Source organism: Ursus americanus, chromosome 22, assembly GCF_024610735.1.
Source record: "Ursus americanus isolate L20-20 chromosome 22, mUrsAme1.1.p, whole genome shotgun sequence".
In the NCBI taxonomy this organism is placed as follows: Eukaryota; Metazoa; Chordata; class Mammalia; order Carnivora; family Ursidae; genus Ursus; species Ursus americanus.
In genome coordinates this window covers 1,283,251-1,303,860 of record NC_142148.1, presented here as the reverse complement: position 1 = coordinate 1,303,860, position 20,610 = coordinate 1,283,251, and the positions used below count along the sequence as shown (strand labels likewise).

The 20,610-nt window shown below is 60.6% G+C and overlaps 1 protein-coding gene across 1 annotated transcript in view; it reads left to right on the top strand.

Moving 5' to 3' along the window:
• Nucleotides 1–4,263, top strand: part of NTSR1 (neurotensin receptor 1) — a 44,061-nt gene extending 39,798 nt beyond the window's left edge. The window contains exons 2-4 of the mRNA XM_045795053.2: nt 614–815; nt 2,486–2,576; nt 4,005–4,263. Of these exons, the coding sequence (XP_045651009.2) occupies nt 614–815; nt 2,486–2,576; nt 4,005–4,254 (543 nt within the window). The 3' untranslated portion in view covers nt 4,255–4,263. The remainder of the gene's footprint in view (nt 1–613; nt 816–2,485; nt 2,577–4,004) is intronic.
• The last annotated feature ends 16,347 nt before the right edge of the window (nt 4,264–20,610 follow it).

Here is a 20,610-nt window from a genome sequence, read left to right as displayed (position 1 = left end):
CGCCCATCAGGGCACCCCTGCAAAGGGACTCCAGGGATTGGTCTCTGCCGGGTGACCTGGCAGGGCCAGGTCAAGTGTCGTCCGGCCCCTCGGCCTGTCTAAGGCTCAGTTTCCCCAGATGCAAGTGACGTGGAAGTTAGAGGTGCTTGTAAGAAGCTCTTTTCAGTGAGCCGAGAGGCAGTGGAGTGGGGCAGGAGGAAGGGTCTTCTATATTTGTCCAAACACGAACTGTCTGCATGCATGAGGGATGCTGGGCTTGGCTGTGCTGGAGGAGAGCCCAGGGCTCAGGGACTGCAACCATGACACGTCATGTCCAGACCTGGGAATAAAGAGCACAGCCCTTCCCCGCAGCTAGGACACACCAGAGTTTGTATTCCACACTGTCTGTAGGCTGAACCCTGTGCAGAGGGCCTGCTGAGGTGGCAGAGAGTCTGTGAACCCCTTCTAAGCCAGGGGTGGGTGGCAAGCAGGCAGCAGGTGGAGCGTGTGTCTGCCAGTCTGCTCCAAAAGACCAAGCACTTTCCATACTCCAGACCCCAGCCTGGTGGGGCCGGCAGCAGGGTGATGTCCCCTCACCTCAGCCTGACAGCTGTCCTTCTCTGTCTCTCTGCAGATTAATACCTTCATGTCCTTTGTGTTTCCCATGGTGGTCATCTCCATCCTGAACACCATCATCGCCAACAAGCTGACCATCATGGTCCGCCAGGCAGCGGAGCAGGGCCAGGTGTGCACAGTTGGGGACCAGCACAGCTCATTCAGCATGTCCATCGAGCCTGGCAGGGTCCAAGCCCTGCGGCATGGCGTCCGGGTCTTACGTACGTAACCTCTGGGCCCTCAGGGGCGGGTGGCAGGCAGGGGCCAGTAGAGCAGTGAGCTTCACACCACCAAAAAGGGCAAAGTATGAGACCCAGGAAATTAGAGCAGTCCCAGCAGAGACTCAGAAGGCTGGCTCCACCCAGGGATCAGTGCTCTTTACTCTACCCACTCATCTTTCCATCCACCCGTCCTTTCATCCATCTCCATCCATCTATCCACCCAACAACCCATCCTGCCATCCACTCATCCATCCACCTATCCGTCCATCCATCCATCCACCCATTGACCCATCCACCCATCCATCCTTCCATCCAACCACTCATCCATCCATCCATCCGTCCATCCATCCATCATCCATCCATCTGTCCGTCCATCCATCCATCATCCATCCATCCATCCATCCATCCATCTTATCATTCATCCATTCACTGATTCAGCAAGTCTCCTGGGCATGGACTCTGGGTCAGGCAGCTTCCTCACAGCCATGAGCAGCAGAGGTGAGTGTTACCGTATGTGCCAGGCAGTCAGATGCCAGCTGGAGAGGCATGAAGTGCAGCCCCTGCATAGTGACCCACATTCCCGTGAGGAATCCTGAAGACCAGCCCTTACAAAGATCACAAGCCAGCCCCCATCGCAGGAGAGCGTGGGGTGGAGCCTGTGCCCATGTGGGTTGTGGCACTCCGTGTGTGGGCCCGGGGGCCGGGCTTGTGCCCAGAGACGCCATCCTGGAGGAGGGCTCTTTCTCAGAACACCCTGCCCCTACTGCTGAGGGCAGTCCCGCCCGGCCCAGCCCCTCCCCAACCCCAACCACCTACCTTGTGCCTCCCAGCAGCCCTCCCGTTGCTGTCACCCTCACCCCTGCAAACAGGCCTCTGGACCTCTGCCCCAGGCCACCTGTCCCTCAGCAGCCACTGCTTCTTGGAAGAAAGAGGTCCAGAGCGGCACTATCCAACAGGAATACCACAGGGTGGGAGATGGTGTCTTACTGTGGCTGGGTTCTCATTTATCACATGATGAGTGACGTTGAGCACTTTTTCATGTGCTGATTGACCATTTGTGTATCTTCTTTGGAGAAATGTCTGTTCGAGTCCTTTGCCCATTTTTAAATGTGTAATTTGGTTGTTTGATTTTTGCTGTTGAACGTTCATTCTCTGTGTGTCCTGGATATTAATCCCTGGTCAGATGTGTGACGCACATACTGTCTCCTGTTCCGTGTGTTACCTTCTCGCTCTGTTGACTGTGTCCTTCGATGCAGAGTTGCTCATTTTTACGTGGTCCGGGGCGTCTACTTTTCCTTCTATTGTCTGTGCCTTTGGCCCTGTGTCCAAGAAGTCCCTGCCAGATCCAGTGCTGTCAAGTTGGTGCCCGTCATTTTCCTCTAAGGAGTTTGTACTCTTAGCTCCTACGTTAGATTCTGATTCACTTTGAGCTAGTTCTGTACATGGTGTGAGGTAGGGGTCCAGCTTCCTTCTTCTGCACGTGGCCGTCCTGTTTTCCTAGTGCCGTGTCCAGTACAATGGTCTGGCACCTTGTAGGAAATCACGTGCCCGTATCTATGAGGGTTATTTCTGGGCTCTCTGTCCCATGGTCCCTGTGTCTGTCTTTAGGCCAACGTTTAGGGTTAAGTCTTCTGTTCACAGAACAGGACCCTTGTCTCTCTGTGTCTCAGGGGCTGTGGTCATCGCCTTCGTGGTCTGCTGGCTGCCCTATCATGTGCGGCGCCTCATGTTCTGCTATGTTTCCGATAAGCAGTGGACCCCGTGAGTACCAGGAGCCTGGGGCAGAGGGGGGAGGCTCGGGCTGGGAGAAGCTCCCCAAAACAGATAGGTGTGGGACGTGGGGGCTCTGAACAGAGCAGCTCGGGGCAAGGGTGCCAGTCAGAGGTCCCCGTGTGTTCCTGGTGTGGCTGTGAATGGACTGGGGAAGGAAGGAAGAAGGCCACGGAGGGACAAACGCTACGGGGCAGGTTACAGCAGAAAAGGAAGGCAGCCCCTAAGAGAGTGGGAACGAGACAAGTTTAGAGACCTCTAGAGAGCGACAAGGAAGGGCTGACCCTGCTGGATGTTGAGGTGGGAGTGTGGCAGCTGTCTGGGCACCCTAGACCACCCCCAGGCTGGGGGAGTCGCTAGGTGCCCTCCAGGCCTAGGAGAGCCACACCCAGGCTGTGCCCTATCGCAGCCCAAGGACACACAGCAAAATCAAAAAGGAAAAGCCTGGGGAGGAGTTCGGGAGACCAGGCACGGCTTCCAGAACCCTCTCCCAGGCTAATTGCCCCAGAATGAGCTGAGGCCACATGTGAAATGCTGTCTCCCGGGAAGCTGGCCAGAGGCCCAGCGCCCAGGGCTTGTGCTGGGGGCCAGCCACGTAGGCACCCCTGGCTGGCAAGCGCCCGAATTCCAGACTCCCAGGAGGAAGGAGCTGCTCAGCGTAACCACATTGTTTGCACAAACAGTTTAAGCCCAGGGAGCCTCTCCGCTCAGGGGACAGCGAGTCCCTGAGATCCAAGCTCCCAGACAGCAGCGAGGCCTGCTGGGCCAGGAGGCCCTTCCCAGATGGCAGCCCGGGGCCCACTGTGCGAGCTTTTCTCTGCATAGCTCAGGGCCTGGGCTGCCAGGTTCTTCACAGTGACGGGGAAGCACCGGGGCGGGCAAACCTAGGACGGAGGAGGACAAGGTGCAGGCAGCAGAGCTCAGCCCCAAGTACAGGCCTTCTGAAACTCAGCGCTGCCTGCTGGTAAAGTGAGCTGCCTGGTGACAGAGTGAGGTCCCTGTGAGTAGAGGCAAGCAAGCTGAGGGGGTTACACAAATGTCCAGGAGGCAAGGAAGGGGTTTCTGCCCTGGCTGTTCGGTGGAGGCCAGGGACCAGTCGCGCCCTGCAGCCCTGGCAGGCTGGGATTCTGCACAGGGAAGGGCAGGCCAGGTGTCCCGCAGGGAGAGGTGGAGACGGGCCAGGCAGGGCAGCCACAACCTAGCTCCGCTGACCGCTACCAGCTGGAATGTGGGCAGAACTTCCAATGTCTCCAGAGAAGCGAGAACGCGGAGTTTATTATGAAATACCCCCATGTCAAAAAATTTACAAGTAGTTTTTACAGTTTTTGTCCCAAGCCAGCGAGCGCGAGTGTCCGCGGCCGCAGGCCAGGCGCTGCAGGGTCCGCGCGGGTCTGAGCGCCCCTCCCTCGCCCCTCCCAGGCTCCTCTACGACTTCTACCACTATTTCTACATGCTGACCAACACGCTCTTCTACGTCAGCTCCGCCATCAACCCCGTCCTCTACAACCTGGTCTCCGCCAATTTCCGCCAGGCCTTTCTGTCCACCCTGGCCTGCCTCTGTCCCCTGTGGGGGCGCAGGAGGAAGAGGCCAGCCTTCTCCAGGAAGACCAACAGCGTGTCCAGCAACCACACCTTCTCCAGCAACGTCACTCGGGAGACCCTGTATTAGAGCCGGGCGGGGGGCCTGGGGGGGCCGGGAGGGCAGGGGAGGGGGCTGCCGCTTGGTCCCCACCCCCCCGCTCCGCAGCCCCCCACCCCCGGAGCAGGAATGGGGCTCAGCAGAGGCCTGGGACCCGGCGCCCACCTCCAGAGGCCCCCATTTCTCTCAGCGTCTCCCTCAGCCCCCCCACCCCTCGCTCAGCGCCTCTTTGAAAGCCAGGGAGAGAGCGCTCCTCTCCCAGATCCAGAAAGGCCTTTAATGAGAAGAAATTAGCGGTGGGTGAAAGGCAGACTTCTTTGTTCCCACACCACCGGGTGTTTCGAGAGGACAGAAATGAAAGGCACAGGCCGGGCTGGGCGGGCGTGAGGAGCCGGCCGCCCCGAGAGGTGGGGGCGCTGGGAGGAGTCCGGCTGGCAGGGCTGCCGCGGTCCTCGGGGTGAGGAGAGGGCCTCGACCCTCGTCTGAGATGACAGGCACCCAGGCTCCCACCTCGGCAAGGGCGATCCCCAGGAAGCTTCGAGGTGCCCCGAAGGACAGCTGGGGGTTGGGTGGGTCAGGCACCGGCCAGACCCAGGCCTCCCCCTCCTCCTCGCCAAGATGGCCAGCCTCTACAGGGACGCCGGCCGTTGGGAGCTCGGCCTGGGTATCCTCTTGGCTTGGCAGAGGCAAGGCCAGGTCAGCGGAGTCTTGCCTCCTCACCCCCGCCCGGCGGCCCAAGCCAGGCCGGGGACGTCCCCGTGCTCGCTCTCGTTTCTGCTGCGCGGGTGACCTTCCTGAAGGGAAGGGAGGGCTCCCTGAAGCGCAGAGGCGATGGCCAGGTCGCAGAGAGATGCTGTTTGTGGGGGCTCACAGGTGAGGAGAAGGAACCATGGGTACAGGCAGCCCTCGGGCCAGCGGCCAGGCCGAGGCCCAGCGTCGTTTGTCACGGCCGCGGGCAGCAGCCCCGGGCAGCAGCCCCGGGCACCCGGAAAGGCAGGCGTCTCCTTGATCTGTAAGAGCCGGTCTCCAGACAGGATGGCCTGGTCCTGGCTTGGCCCTAGAAGGTCCCCTGAGCCAGGGGAAGACGGATTCCAGATGAGCGGAGGCTGGGAGCAGCAGAAGGGCCCGGAAAATGAAGGGCAGGCTTTTTTTAAAGTAAGTTCTCACCGTCCTGAAAGGAGACTGTCAGACAGGCTGACGGCTCTGAGCCGCTCTGACTCTGGACCCAGGGGGCAGCAGGACTTGACCCCCTCCCATAAAGATGACAAGCTGGAGAGTCCAGTCTCCACGGCGGCTTTGGCTCTGGGCCTTCCTTGAACCCCACGGGACCCTTCTCCAAGCCACAGGACTTTCCGTTCACCAAGGACAGCCCCGGGCAGCCGGCCCATCACCGGTCCGTGGCCAGGCAACCCTCCCATGACCCAGGGGCCCCCACATGGGGATGGGCCAGCCCAGAGCTCACGGACAGGCACCTGCTCCGGGCGGGTGAGCGGGACAGCAGGGCCCCGCCAGGCAGGCGGCGAGCGGGCATCAGTTCGGCAAAGGCTGAGGCGAGGCCCAGGCAGTGGGCATTGGAGCCAGGGCCTGGACACCTCTTGAGAGGCCCTCAGACCCCCGCCCTGGGCGCTCTGGCACCAGGGGCACCCCACGAGCCTCGGAGCTTTGGCTCTGCCCCCCGACAAGTGCACGTGGTCAATCCACCTTTTCGGCTGGGCCGGATGGCGCCGGTCCTGAAGGACCCAACCCGGAATGGACGGAAGAGACAGTTCCCCGGGAGGGGGAGCAGAATCGACGCCGGATGGCGACGCCCCACCAGCCCACACCCTCCTAGATGCAGCTGGGACAGGGTCTGCACTACGGCCCCAAGCCCACTTTCCTGTTGTGGCCCCCACGTTCCCATGTGCGCACTGCGTGCAGCTAGAGACACATAGCCCCGCAGGGTCAGCGGCTGCCCGCGTCCCGCCGTAGGTCCTGAAGCCGGTCTCGGCGGCCTGTGTGGCTGGTCAGTAGTGATGCTGAAAGCCCTTGTGTCGCTCACACAGACGAGCCCCCAGCCCTCACCGTGACATCCCGCCGTCGGCAAGAACAAAGCCCTGAGTCTCTCAATAAAGGAGACTGTGGCCCCTGCAGTTGGAGTCGTATGTCGGGGGCCAGAGGGCCTGCACGCACCCGCTCGCTTTCTCACTCGTTTACTCAGCGGGCGTTTATGGACACGGCGGACAGCCCTGCCCTGGGGCCCTTTTACCAAAACCACGTGGGCTTTGGTCACATCTCCCAAAGCCTGGGGGACTAGGGCCCCGGATCCCCCCAGCTCAGGTCCTGCCCCCACTGGAGCGCCAAAAAGCAGCAGAAGAGGAAGGAACTGGTGCAGAAGAAGACCCCATACGCCATGGGGTCCCCTCGAGGCCTGGAGTCAGGGAGACCTGGGTCCACGCTGGCTGAGTGGCCAACATCCTGTCCTCCTTGAGCCCGTTGCCCGTTCCGTGGGCTGGGCACACAGGAGGCCTCATGACGGGCGTGCAGGGTCCAGCCAGTGTTGAACTCTGGTCTCCACGGTCTCTCTAGCCAGCCTAGAAAACTGAAGGAAGCAAGTCAGCTTCCCGCCAGGGGTCCGCGGATGGGGGGACGCCCTGGGGACCTGACCCCTGACACAGCCGCCCCCCTTGTGTCCTCTCTGACCTCCCCTGCTATGCCTTTGCCTCTTGCTGGCATTGTCCCCGTGGAGGCCAGCCTGGGGGACAAGTGGCATTTCCCAGGCTGCGGGGCTCAAGGGAGGGCCCTCTGTCCTGCCCCCTGGAGTGTCCTCGGCCAGAGGGACTGGCTGGCATCAGAACCACCACGCGCCTGGAGTGCCAGCTGGCCAGGCCCCAGCCTGCCCCACGTGCATGTGCAGAACCTCCAGGACGCGGGGTCGGCCCCTGCAGCAGCTTCTGTCCCAGAGCCCCGCACCTGCCCTTCACTCACTCGCTCACTCATTCCATTCATTCACTCACTCACGCATGCATTCATTCATTCATTCATTCACCTGCTGGGTGCAGAGTCCCATGCCCGCCCTCCCCTTCACTCATTCATTCCCTCCCTCACTCGTTCACCTGCTGGGTGCTCCTCAAGGCCTGGCTTCTTCAAAGCTGACTTGCTGCTCCATTCGGAGTGGCACAGAGTTGAGGTGTGAGGCTGTGGGTCCTCCCACCTCTGCAGCAGGAGTCACCCACCCCTCGTCAGCCGGGGAGGCTCAGGACTCCCCTTCACTCCCAGGCTGCGGGGCTCACTGGCCAGCTCCAACAGGCGCACTGACGTCTCACAAGAGTATCCAAAGGAATGAAACTCTAATGGTAGAATTTCAGGCCCGCCAAGGAGAATAAAGTTGGGGGACAGTGGGCAGGCAGTCTGCAGCCCTGACCACACGTTGGTGCCACTGTCCCATGAGGCCAGAGCCCTAGACAAGCCCCTCTGCATGTTTTCTGAGCTTGGATCGCCGTTCCCCCCATGCACAGGAGAGGAGCCCAGCCTCCCGGTTCTCCTTGAGGCACCCTGGCCTATTACCATCGCTAGGCAACAGGAGGAGGGCTTGGGAGAGAATTCTATGCATTTAAATACACACTTGGAAGGAAAAGACGGCCATCAGCCTGGGCCTGCCACTGGAGCTGAGGGCAGGACAAGCTCCCCCCCACACCCTCCCCTTCCTCCCACTGCACCCCATCACTGCCCCAATGATGATTTGAATTCCAGTTTTTATCCGAACTCCATGGAAACCACGTCCAGGCTGAATTTATGAAGGGAATGACGGTGTAGAGATGGGGACAAGGGGAGGCCAGGAGCCAGAGTCTGGAAGCGAGGAGCCCACCACGCTGCACGTGGTGGGGGGGCACACGCATGGGCACGTGCGCACCACACGCAAGGGCACAGGCCCTTTGCCCATTGGGCCTCCTCCGGCGGCTCTGAGAGGCCGCAGTCTCAGCCCGAGGCCCAGCTCCCAAGGTGTGGACGGCTGGGCTCTCGGCTCCCACCTTCCCCACCCCCTTCAGGATGGGGAGCGACGTGGGGGCCTCGCGCTGCTTTAGGAAGCCCCTGGGGAACGCCCAGCCAGGCCCAGACCACGGCAAGACCGTCAGCTTAGCCCCTGCCACCCCGACCTATCAACTCTGACAGGGCCCCTCGGGGGAGCGGCGGCGGGGTGGGCGCCGGGCCTCACTCACCCCACGCGCCTGGGTCTCGGCAGTGGCAGCCGGCTCACACAGAGGCCCCGAGGCCCACGCCCCAGAGAGTCTTTTTTTTTTTTTTTTAAGATTTTATTTATTTATTAGAGAGAGAGGGAGCATGAGCAGGGGGGAGTAGCAGAGGCAGAGGGAGAAGCAGGCTCCCCGCAGAGCAGGGAACCCAATGCAGGGCTCGATCCCAGGACCCTGAGATCATGACCTGAGCGGAAGGCAGACGCTTAACCGACTAACCCCCTTGCCAGGCGCCCAGGGAGTCTTGTTCTCATCCCCAAGCAGGGTTCTTGCTCTCTCCGGAGTTGACCAGGAGGCCCTGGGGCTGTCGCTCGGGACGCAGTGAGAAACGCTAACCCTACCAGCTGGGTTTCAGTCAGACCCCAGCCCTCACAGGCTCATCTTTGCCCCCACGGAGCTGGTGCTTAATAGATGCTCAGAAAATCTAATGAGTGTACCAACAAGCAAACGTCCACATCCCTCCCCAGTCCTTGCTGGGGGATGCAGGGCCCTCCCTCCGCGCAGGGGCAGGAGTCATGTCACCGAAACATGGCACCCGGGACATCAGACACACAAGGTAAATGCTGGCCCCACTGTGGCGTCCCCAGGAATGACACTGCCCCAGGGCTGCAGCCTCCTGCACAGCTCAGCAAACCTCCCTCCAAGTGGAGGGCGAGCGGCCAGCACGGCCGCCTTCCGCGGCACAGCCTGGAGCCAGGCGAACACGCACAGAACATTCCAGCAAGCATTCCTGTGAGGAAGCAGTCCGTAGGTGAGGATGGATGGGAGCCAAGGGGGCCGTGGCGGGTCTGGACGCTGCTTGGCATGGCATGAGTGCAGAAGGGGGGCGGAGAGCATGCAGGCACAAGCCCTCCACTCCCGGGTGTCCCCTCGGGGCCCTGCAGGTTGACCAGAAGACCTGAGGGGTCCCAGGCCCCCTGTCTCTCAGGAAGCGAGAAGTTCCTCAGGGCTCTGCCTCCCAATGTCCCGTCTGAACAAAACTCCATGAAGGACATTTGCTTGCGGTCTGTTGCCAGCTGACCCCCGGGGTTTAAAGGCTCAAGGCTCGACCTCATTTGCCTCCCAAGACCCACAGACACTCTGCACCGGGTGCCAGTGGGCATCCCAGGTTGGGGGCTCCACCCGCCATCACCATGCTGGGAGGGAAGTCAGTCCCCAGGAGCCTCCCACCCCTGCAGCAGAGGTGGCCCGGACGAGCACATTCCTCCGGGTCCCAGGGCGCCAGACAGGAGGAGGGCTCCGGGTGCCACGTGCAGGCTGGTACCTCCCTTCCCCACCCTGCTGGCACCCCGGGATTGCCTCTGACCAGTGACTGGGACCCCGTCCCTTGTCTCAGGGTAGATGGGACTTGGAGACGGGGTCACAAGGGCCCTGCTACTGGCTGTCCATGAGGCCAGAGCTGGGGAATGAGGGAGGCGTCCCTCCGGCAACTCACAGCTGCCCCGTGCACAGTCCTTGGGCTTTGCTCTTTGCTTTCCATCCAGAGTTTTTGGCTTTTAGCAATCCGTGGGGCAGAAAGCCTACCTCCGGCTTTTTCTGTCTCACTTGCAGCTGTCCACGTGCAGCTTGCTTTCAGACTTCTGGCATCTTAGAGACCGTTCCGAATATGCTCGCAGAGGCACATCCTTCTTTCCACAACTGCAGGTGTCCTTCTGACAGGACACACGGGAGCATCGAGGACGGACATTGAGACCATTTCCAGCCCCTCCCTCTCCCCAGGAAGCGCAGAAGCCTGGCCCGGCTCTCACTTTGCGCCCGCGCACCTTCACCGTCCATTCCTACGGTGTGGTCAGAATTTCTGAGCCGCAGGGTGTGTGCATTTTTAATTTCATTGCTACAGCCGAACGCCTTCTGCAGAACCATGTCAGAGCACATCCCCGCCGGTGCCCAGGGGCTCGCGATGAAACTCTTCAGGCCCTTCAAAAGAAGGTTCTGGCAGAATGTTCCATGACATTCTCTCTGCCACTGGGAGTTGAGAGGAAAACGTCAGCCTCACTGACCCTTCAGGCTGAGCCATTTCCTGTAATGTGTGCAGGGATCCCGGCCACCCAGGGGTGACTGCCACGCACACTCAAGCCCCCAGGCCAGGCCAGCTTGGCTACCGCACCTCCCATCTCTGCTGGGGGGGCTTTCGGGGGCAGAACTGCTTCGGGGACAAAAGCACCAGAGTGCTGCTTATTTGCCAGGTGAGGGGACCTACAACCCCAACCCAACCTTCTGGCCCCACTGGAAATGCATCTCCTGACTCGCCCCTTCCAAGCAGAGCCCCACCCCCCTCCCCAGCAGCGATTTTCTGTCTTGGGCCCTAGACACCCACCCAGAGGGTCTTCGGGAGACCACGCTGATCCCCTTGGAGTGTTTGTGTGTCTTGGCTCAGAAATAATAAGTGATAATAATTATAAAATAAAATAAAATCCTCCACAGCTGGCCAAACCCTGAAATGCTGACGTTTCAAGGAAGTTTCCAGAAAGCTGCCCCCCCCCGCCCCCACAGGGGCAGCAATGGGCAGAGGGTGCCCGAGGCCGTCCCGGGAACAGCAGCCGCACCGGCCGGTCTGCTGGGTGCACGACGCCCACGGCACCGTTCTGTCATGTCACTGCTTTGCTCGACAGAGAGCTTCCTGCGGGGCTGCCCTATGCCCCGCCTGCTGCCCGCACACCCGCTCGACAGAGAGCTTCCTGCGGGGCTGCCCTATGCCCCGCCTGCTGCCCGCACACCCGCTCGACAGAGAGCTTCCTGCGGGGCTGCCCTATGCCCCGCCTGCTGCCCGCACACCCGCCCGACAGAGAGCTTCCTGCGGGGCTGCCCTATGCCCCGCCTGCTGCCCGCACACCCGCCCGACAGAGAGCTTCCTGCGGGGCTGCCCTATGCCCCGCCTGCTGCCCGCACACCCGCCCGACAGAGAGCTTCCTGCGGGGCTGCCCTATGCCCCGCCTGCTGCCCGCACACCCGCCCGTCTGTCCGCCTCTCTACTGTTGGGGGAGCGTGGGCTCCGCCTCTCAGGCGGGACAAGACCTGGAGCAGGAGTGGAACAGGGGAGACAGGCTGAGGTGCGTCCCCACACTCCCTGCCCGTCCACCTGGCTGGGCGCACATTAGCTTTCAAGGTACGAGACCTTTTCCTTCGTGATAAAGGGATCCGTTCTCTCGTGGAAAATGTAAATGACATGAAAGAGACCGGTACAGAGTGCCGTGGCCGCTTAGTGCCCCTCGGAGATGATCCCTGCTGGCCGACGGGGGCAGCCCTGCCCGTGGCAGTGCCGGCCGCCATACCAACACAGCGGTCCCTGGACGGCGGGCGCGCCCTCACGCATGGGCACCTGATGACCACGCGGGGCAGCCACCCAGCCACACAGCATCCTCTCCCTGTGCACACCTGCGAAGCCATTTTTAGACACAAAGTTGAATTTCTGATACTGAGATGTTTCCAAAAGTAAAACGGCCTGTCTGATGCAGAGTGAGGTCCCTGTCCCCGGAGTGCCCAGAGCGCTTGCCGCATCCCAACGTGCCTCAGCGGAGCTGAGGGCGCTCAGGCATGAGAATGGCCTCCCAGGTGTCCTGGGAGGTGGGACGGGGGCCCTTCCCTGTGTAGCCACGACTGAGGGCAGCACAGGTGAGGCCAACGGACCCAGCAGGAGAGGGACAGGCCCAGTGAGGAGGGGGTGGGCAGCAGAGAAAGGATGCGAAAACCCCTGCTGCGCTCTGGTCCGTCGGGCGGCCTCGCTGTGGTCACTAAGCAGGAAGGGGACCGTTCCTGTTACTGGTGAGGAAGTGGAGCTGGTCTCCCAGCTCCGGCCCAGGCCTTTCCACCCTCCCGTGCCCCGCCCCACATTCAGCCCACGTGCTCCCACAGGTGTCACTTTACTGTCCTTTCCTCTGCCAGGTGTGCTTTTCCCTGGATGGCCAGTGAGCACACAGTTCGTGGCTTCTCCAGCCCCAGGTCATCTGGGGGGCCTGATGGAGACACGGAAACCCCATTTCTTTTTTTTTTTAAGATTTTATTTATTTATTTATTTATTTATTTATTTATTTATTTATTTGACAGAGAGAGAGAGAGCCAGCGAGAGAGGGAACACAAGCAGGGGGAGTGGGAGAGGAAGAAGCAGGCTCACAGCGGAGGAGCCTGATGTGGGGTTCGATCCCAGAACGCCGGGATCACGCCCTGAGCCGAAGGCAGACGCTTAACCGCTGTGCCACCCAGATGCCCTGGAAACCCCATTTCAAAATCATCTGTATCGCCTTGGGTGCCTCAGGGGCACCCAAGAAAACATCAAATTCCCACCCAAACCCCCACCTCCCAGAGTCCTCCAGGGAGTCCTACCCACACTGGGCCACCCATGGGGGATAAAGCCTCCAGCTCAGCAAGGAAGCGGAGCCCCCCACACCCTAGGCAGGTTGGTGGCTCTAATCCAGGGAGGCTGCTTGGAGGAGGCAGTGGAGGGGGCAGCCTCACCGTGCTCCCCCAGAGCCCACCGAGTACGTGGAGGTTCCCATGGACAGTTTTACCTGAGCCCCTCCTGAGAGCCAGACCCGGGCTGTGTGGGGACCCTGAGTTGAGCAGGGTGGGCCCTGGGGCTTCCAAGGAGGACGGATGGGAATCAGGAAAACAGAAGAGGAGATGAAGAGACTGGGGTGGGCAGTGAGGAGCAGACAGAGTGGCTGGGAGGAACGTGCTGCCCCGGGGTGGGGACAGTGACCCGTGATAGCAGAAGGGGAGCCAAGGGCCGTGGGAGGACAGGTAGACAGGGCTGCACGACGCAGCTGGGGGTATCGTTCTGAGCTTCTCGGGACCGCGTGGGTGGGGTGGCATTGCAGCCCTCCCAGAGCCACCCCCATCCAGCCGCTGGCCCAGCCCTGCCGATGGGACCCTGGCATCCGACGGAGAGTGGGTCAGCAGGGGCCAGCACCACCGTCTCTGTCTGTCCACATCAATCACTTCTCTTGGGCCCAAATTACCCTAATCACGTTCCTCCTCCCGGCAGTCAGGCTCCTCCGGGCATCCCTGTCATCCGTTTATATTAGAAAGTGACACGGCAGTGGGGCCTCAGAGGGGGAGGGGCTCTGCCCAGGTCCAGCCACACCCGATCCCCCCCCTCCCCCGGCAGAGCGGAGCCCCACCTCCCCGGCCGTGGGCAAAGCCCCTCCTGTCCTGTGGGGTGGACCCACCTCCTGTCTGACCCCAGCCCACCTGAGGGGACCCCTCTAGGCCCTGAGCATCACAGGCTCCCCCACATCTGACTCTGGTGCCCTGGGGCCTCCCACCTGACCCCGTGGGCCGCTCTGCCAGTCAGCAGGTTTGTTCCCATTGCCCAGTACATTTCAGGGGCATCTACTCTAAGTGCCACACCAGGGAAGGAGCTCAGATCAGGGGGCCGTGGTGGGAGGCCCTGGCAGCCCGGAACATCAGGCTGTCTCTCTGGTTTGGGACCCCTCCGTCAGGGTCCAGGAGAGAGTCCGGGAATCCTCAAACGGACTGGCCCCTTCGGAGCCTCCCCGCAGCCCTGGGGGACTCCCCCTCCTCACTGTCCATTTACAGGGGAGGAGGGGCTGAGAAGGAGTCTGTCACCCCTGCCCCTGCTGCTCTGGGAATCCAGCCTTGGTGGGAGTGAGCAGGAAATGAATTTCAAGGCCCTCTTTCCACCCTGGGTCCTGACCCCCCTTCCCTGCCCAGATCCCAGCCTGACCTCACCCAGCAGAGCACCAAGAAGGGCAGGACGTGGATCCCTGCATGATGACGTGGGGTCTGTGATCGGGAGCCTGTGTCCGTCTAGGCCACCTCACAATGGTGACCGTGATGGACCCTGAATCCTGGGGGGGGTCCTTGCCGCGCCTAGGATGCCCTGTTCCTGCTGCTCCCCTGCTCCCAAAACCTGCCTTCTCACCCCCCATCTCCGCGGCCGCTCCCCCTCAGAGGGGCAGTCTCTGTCTGCAGCCCCCGCACGGCCACTTCCCCAGAAGCACGGGCCGGGTTTTCGCCCCGTGATCGGCTCACCAACCATGAGGAAAATGACCGAGAGCTGCATCTCTCAGCGTGACATCTGTGCTCACCGATCTCCTGCAATTTCCCCGTCCTTCTGCGGCCCCAGAGAAGGAATCAGCACAGCCACGTCCCGGGGGCACTGAGGCTCCAGGGTATCGGGCAGTCTGCATGGGGTGGCCAGGCTGGGGCCTGGACCCAGCACCACCTGTGCCCCAGCGGCCAAGGCCCCGGCCGGTCACACGCCCCGCTCCGGCTCCCGGCGGGGCAGCGCTGGCTGCACAAACCCAACCTGGAGTCCCTGCTGCTGTGAGGGCAAGAGACTCCCTCCCCTTCCCTTCCAGCCTCCACTTCAGAAACCTGGGAACTGTGAATTCTTTCTCAAAAGAAGCGTACGTGCCTTTGAGAGTATATAAATCTTTCTAAAAGCTAAAAAAACCTCTCACCACCTTAGAACCCAGGACCGTTTCTCAAGCACCTGAGAGCTTCTTCTCTGAAATGGATCCTCAGAGAAGGTGGCCCCTCCCCCGGCCTGGAGGCGGGAGCCTGACCCCAAACTCCCTCCTGCCGGAAAGATGCAAGAGTTTGTTTTTCCTTCGATAAAACCAATTAGCTGACACAAGTGGTCACCCCCGTTACCGGGTGGGTTGAGGTTGAACGGCCTGGGACGGACGGAACTGTGGCGCCCCCCCCCCCTTGAGAACTAGCCGGCCAGCTGCGGAGCGTGGGTGCGATGGGCTGTGTGTTCTTGGCTCTAGAGAACGGTGCGATTTTCTTCTGTCTTTGGCACCTCCTGGCAGGTGGCCTGTGTCGCACACTGCACTCTGGTTTAGTGCTCATTCGAAAACACCGTTCTCTTTCTCTTCTACCTTGGTGAAGAGGAGTATCCGGCTGGCAGATGTCGTTTTTAGTTCTGTTTCCCCAACAGGCCGTGAGTCACTCGGACGCTGCGGGCCTGGCCTCCGTCCCTCCTCACATCACGCATCCGCTTTCCAGTTTGAAGCTACTCAGTTGTGGGTCTTTGACTTTCTCACACACTGTAGACACGGCATCTTCTCCAAGAGGACCCCACATGCCCCCAAGAGACTGGATGTGCTGTTCCCCAAGATGCTGACACCCTAAACGCAAAGGGAAGCCCGGCACAGTCCCCGGGGTGGGGGCCAAGCCAGCACAGCACGCACATAATCACGGTCAGCCACCCAGAAAGCAAGCACCATACGTAGTTCGAGGAATCATGACAACAGCCGGTCACCTGCAAACCAGTGAAGCTGGCTGTGCTTCAAAGGCAATGTCTGTAGGTGACTTCGTGACTTTCCATTACTTACTTGCCAGGGAGCCCAAAACAGCTTCCCAGTCTGCAGATGTCCGTGCGAGCCCCCCGCCCCGGGACCTGCTGCACCGAAGAGAGAAATGCCCTTCTCCCGCCACCCCCGAGGCCTCCCCAGGGGCAGCCCACAAGGGTGTTTCCGCCCCCCTAAAGGGAGAAGCCACCAGAACGTGGGCCGCCTTCTGGCAGCCCCGAGACCTGCGCATCTCGCGGCAGCGTCGGACGCTTCTCCGTCAGCCTCGGACGCACCTCAGTCTGGCGAAAGCTGGAAGCCTGGAAGTGCGTGTGCACCGCTGGCAGGGCACAGGGGCCTCGCAGATGGGATGAAGGCTGCAACGTTAAGCTAGGGAGAATACCCTGAACTTCCCGGGGGGCCCAAAATCGTCACCTGAACCCTTGAAGCCGAGAAACTTTTGAGCATCTCCAGAGGCAGGATGGGAAGTCTCAGAGATGCAGAGTGTGGGAAAGACCCCGCCGCTTTTCCTGGCTTTGGAGATGGAGACAGAGGCCCAAGCCAGAGAGGCTGGGGACAACCTCCGACCACGGCCGGCAGGGACCAGGCCGGCGAGGACCGGGGACTGAGTCCTGCGGTCGCAAGGACCTGGCCCCTGAGCACAGCCTGGGTGAGCAGGCAACGCCATCTTCCAGGAGTCTCCCGATATGAGCCCAGCTGGAGACACCACAATTTCAACATGGGGACCCTGAGCAGAAGACCCAGCTGAGCCCCCCGGCCCGCTGACCTGCAGAACCTGAGACGGTAACTGGCGCTCTTGGACTCCGCTGTGTCTGCGGGGCCTGCGCGGCAGTAGGAGATGGAAACAGTGTCCGCTGTGCAGCTTTGCTATGACTCTGCAAATAGGGCCCTACCGATGCCAGTGCAAGCTATTTTCAGTCTTTTGCTGTTGAGAAAGCTTTGTCCCAGTACATCTGTCTGCGTGCACATGTAGGAAGAATCAACCTGCTCGTGAACCCCGAGCTCAGTTCCTCCCCTGGCCCAGGGCGGAGGCTGCATCCGCACATCACCATTCCTGGGACCGCCAGACCCAGGGAGGCCCCAGCGCCCTCCCTGCAGGTGCACTCCAATTCTGGGAGCTCTGCAGCCATCCCCTGCCTGGTCCTAAGCAAGCTCATCCTGGATCTGAGTTGGGGGCCATGGGTCACATGGGGAGGGGCCTTGGATCCCTATCTCCAAGGCGTGGACAGGTCTGAGCTCCCGAACCAGCAGGTCCTGCTCTCCATGGCATTCTGAGCACTGTTCTTGAGCAAGATGGCTGGAGGGCAAGATGGGCCAGGACGGCGTGGTCACTGGTGAGTGGACAGGGAAGGCAGCAGGCAGACACAGGAGGACAGACGCTCTAAGCTGAATGAGCCCTGGCTGGGGCCCGTGCCTGCCAGCCGCCTCCCTCTGCGGCTTCACACTGCGGCTGCCGGCTGCCCTTGTCTGCTCCGGTGGTCACTCCTGCGGAGACTCTGGCTTTCCCAGAAGTGTCCTTCGTGACCCCCAGGGTCCAGCTGTGACACAGGCCCAGCATTGAAGTCACTGGAAAGATTGCGTATGGATGGGCTGAATGTTCTGGGTCCATTTCTGACGCAAGTCCAGGGGGAAATGCTCCAGGTGATTTCTCAACAACACAGAGGGAGACTGACGCCTCTGGGGGGTACGCCAGCTCTCTGAGTCCTGGAATTGAGCCGGTTATGTCAAAAATGCACAGGAAACAGTTTGGTCCAACATCTTGGCTTGGCCTGTGTCCACCCTGTGAGGTTGGATGGCTTCCCTCTGTCAGTCAGGGTTTCCCGGACGTGCCGCACGGAGGCCGCTGAGCTGTCTAACTTGGACACGGGTGGAGCCCCACACCCCACAGAGACCACCATTCCTGGCCTCACAATCAGGTGGAGGAAAGAGAAGGCTTCAGGGGAAATCAAGTGTCGATTTTTACGGGAAACAGAATTCTCAGTGGCTGAGAATTAGGATGTTGGGAAACAATGAAACACAGACAGAAAAGTATTTGTGTCATTGAGCACGATGCTGCAGCAAGCAGGGCAAAGTGGGCTGGGACGCACAGCTCCGAGGGGGAGGAACAGCTGTCAGATATGCGGAAAGATGGTCCTGAAGAAGAACCCCATGTGAGCACCCTGGGGCCTCAGGGCAGTGGGGCCTCCCACTGCTGCTGACACACCGGCCTCAGCCTTGTTAGGCTTTTCTTCACTACCAATGTATTATGTTTTCTTATCACCTTTCTCTCTTCTCTCCAGGGTGAGCTGTGTGCAATCCTCAGTGACTGGCACATAGAGAGTGAGCACCTCTTCAATGTTTGTGGGATGGATGGATGGATGATGGACAGATAATGGACAGGTGGATGGATGGATAGTGGTTGGGGGATGGGTGGATGGGGAATAGATGGATGGTGGATAGATGGTGGATGGATGGACGGATGGTTGGATAGATGGATGGATGGATGGATGGATGGATGGATGGATGGATGGAGGATGGATAGTTGGGTGGATGGATGGATGGATGGATGGTTGGATGGATGGTTGGTTGGGTGGATGGGGGATGGATGGATGGTGGATAGATGGTAGATGGATGGACGGATGGTTGGATGGGTGGATGGATGGATGGATAGTTGGGTGGATGGATGGATGGATGGATGGATGGATGGATGGATGGATGGTTGGATGGATGGTTGGATGGACAGATGGTTGGATAGATAGATGGATGGACAGATGGTTGGGTGGATGGACGGATGGATGGCTGGGTGGATGGATGGGCAATGGTTGGATGGTGAAGGGGTTGTGCAGGACACTACAGGAAAAAGCCACTGCTCTTCCCATTGATTGTCTTGTCCCTCTCTCTGCAGAGAGGCAACATGAGGAAGCTTCTTGCCTGTAGAGCCAAAACAGCAGCTAATAACAAGGCCAGGACCTGCCAAACTTTGCCAAGGAAATTTCCATTTGGAAATGAGGACTGTGCTGAGTGTGGCAGCTGCACCACGGAGATGGACTGAAAGGGTCTGGTACTTGAGCACACACATCACAGTTAGAACTTCCTGCCAGCAGCTTCAAGTGGGAGTGGGACGGCGATACGGCTGCAGAACGTGAGCATGGAAAATCAGCCATGGACCAAGCCCCGGACCCCATGCTGTCAGCCATAACAGGGAACCCCAGGCAGGCCCGGCCCAGAGGCTGGACAGCCAAGCCCTTCCCACCACTCCGTTGGCCTGCTGCTCCTAGATGGTTCCTCCCTCAGTTAGGGGCTTCACGTAGGAGGGACCTCCCACCCACAGGCCATCCTAGTGGGGGAGACTATGCACCTCAGGGTGATGACGGGGGCAAGGCAGGAGCATGGCCTCAGAGAACAAGGGTGTATTCCTCATCACTACAGTGGGAGGGAGTTGGCAGGAAGGAGAAGGAGGAAGGATAGGGGTGTGGGATGACGAGGATGGCAGCAGCCCCCCAGCACCCCAGGCCAGGACCAGGTGAGGAAGCAAGCAGCCCACACCCAGTTCTGGGCAGCATCCTCCTCACTTCTTCAGGAGAAGCTCCCGAACTAGGAAATAAAGGACCCCCCCCCAACTGAAGCCCGGGGCCTCCGGGTGAGGACATGTCTGCTGATGGGACAGTGTGATACGGCCAGATCCTTGCCTGTAACCTCTCCCTGACAGCGGGGAGGGAAGAGGCTCTGTGTCCCACACTGGGAGTTTCGGGGAGGGGTGTGGGCCTGCGAGTAACACATCCCAAGCCTGCAAGGGCTGCTGGCGGGAGTGGGCTTCTTCCCCGAATCCTCCCCTCTGACGCAGACAGAGGCCCCGACAGCCCAGTGCACTCCAAGGAACCTGGGCCAGGCTCCTTCGGGGCTTGTCAACAATCACGTTCCGGCCCAGAGACTGTGGCAGAAGGTTCGCCTGCCGTGCTCAGACCGGGGTGGCCCCAGGGAGAGGCCGGTGGTGACTCCCGGAGGAAGCATGCAAATTTCTGTCCACCTGCCAAGCCTCCCTAGATAAAACCCAAGAGCTTTACCAAAGCCAGAGGCGTCAGCAATGCCAGCGTGGCTCTCCAGCCTGGATTTTACCGGAAAACAAATTCTGCTCAGGTCCTAGCCAGGGGCACAAGCAATGCCTTCCTGTAGCTCCCCAGCGAGCAGATTGTCACACGCTCAGGGGGCCTGTGCATGGCAGCTGGGAGCTCTGGAATGACCCCGGGGCTCTGGGGATCAGCTCACCAGGCTGAGGCAGGCCAGGCCCCAACTGGCACTCCTAGGTTTTGGCTTAAGCAGCCTGCTGTTTTGCTCCAGCTTGCAGCCCTCCACCCAGCCTGGAACACGGGTGGCTGAGGACAGCTCTCAGCTTTGGCTAGCCACCATCCGTACCAGAAGGGGTGCTTGGCTCTGAGCCCAATTTGCGTCATCCCGAGACTGGAGTCTGTCTCGGGGAGGTCCAGCATTTCCAGTTTAACCCCGCATGAGCACGAGCTGGCCACTGGGACCTAGCCTGATTCACCAGCCTCAGAGATGAGCCAGCAGGAGAACTTGGCCCAGGCCCAGGCGGGTGCCCTGTGTCGAGACGGAGCATGGGGCCCAGGGACCCGGTGTACAGAGCTCCAGGACAGGGAACCCAGGTGGGAGGCCCCAGCCGGAGATGCCTGCTCCGTGTACGGATTGTAGGGCCTGCTTAGCTCTCCTGTTTCCCCTGCCCTTCAAACCCCAGTGAGACAGTGGGATGCTCATTCTCACATGACCTGAAGTCACAGCCTCTCTCCCAGCACCTCAGCTTTCCTTAAGAAAAGGCCTTCTTCCCACCAAGACCCACCCAGCAGGGTGCCAATCAGCGTGAGCGCCCAGACTAGAGGAGCAGAGTC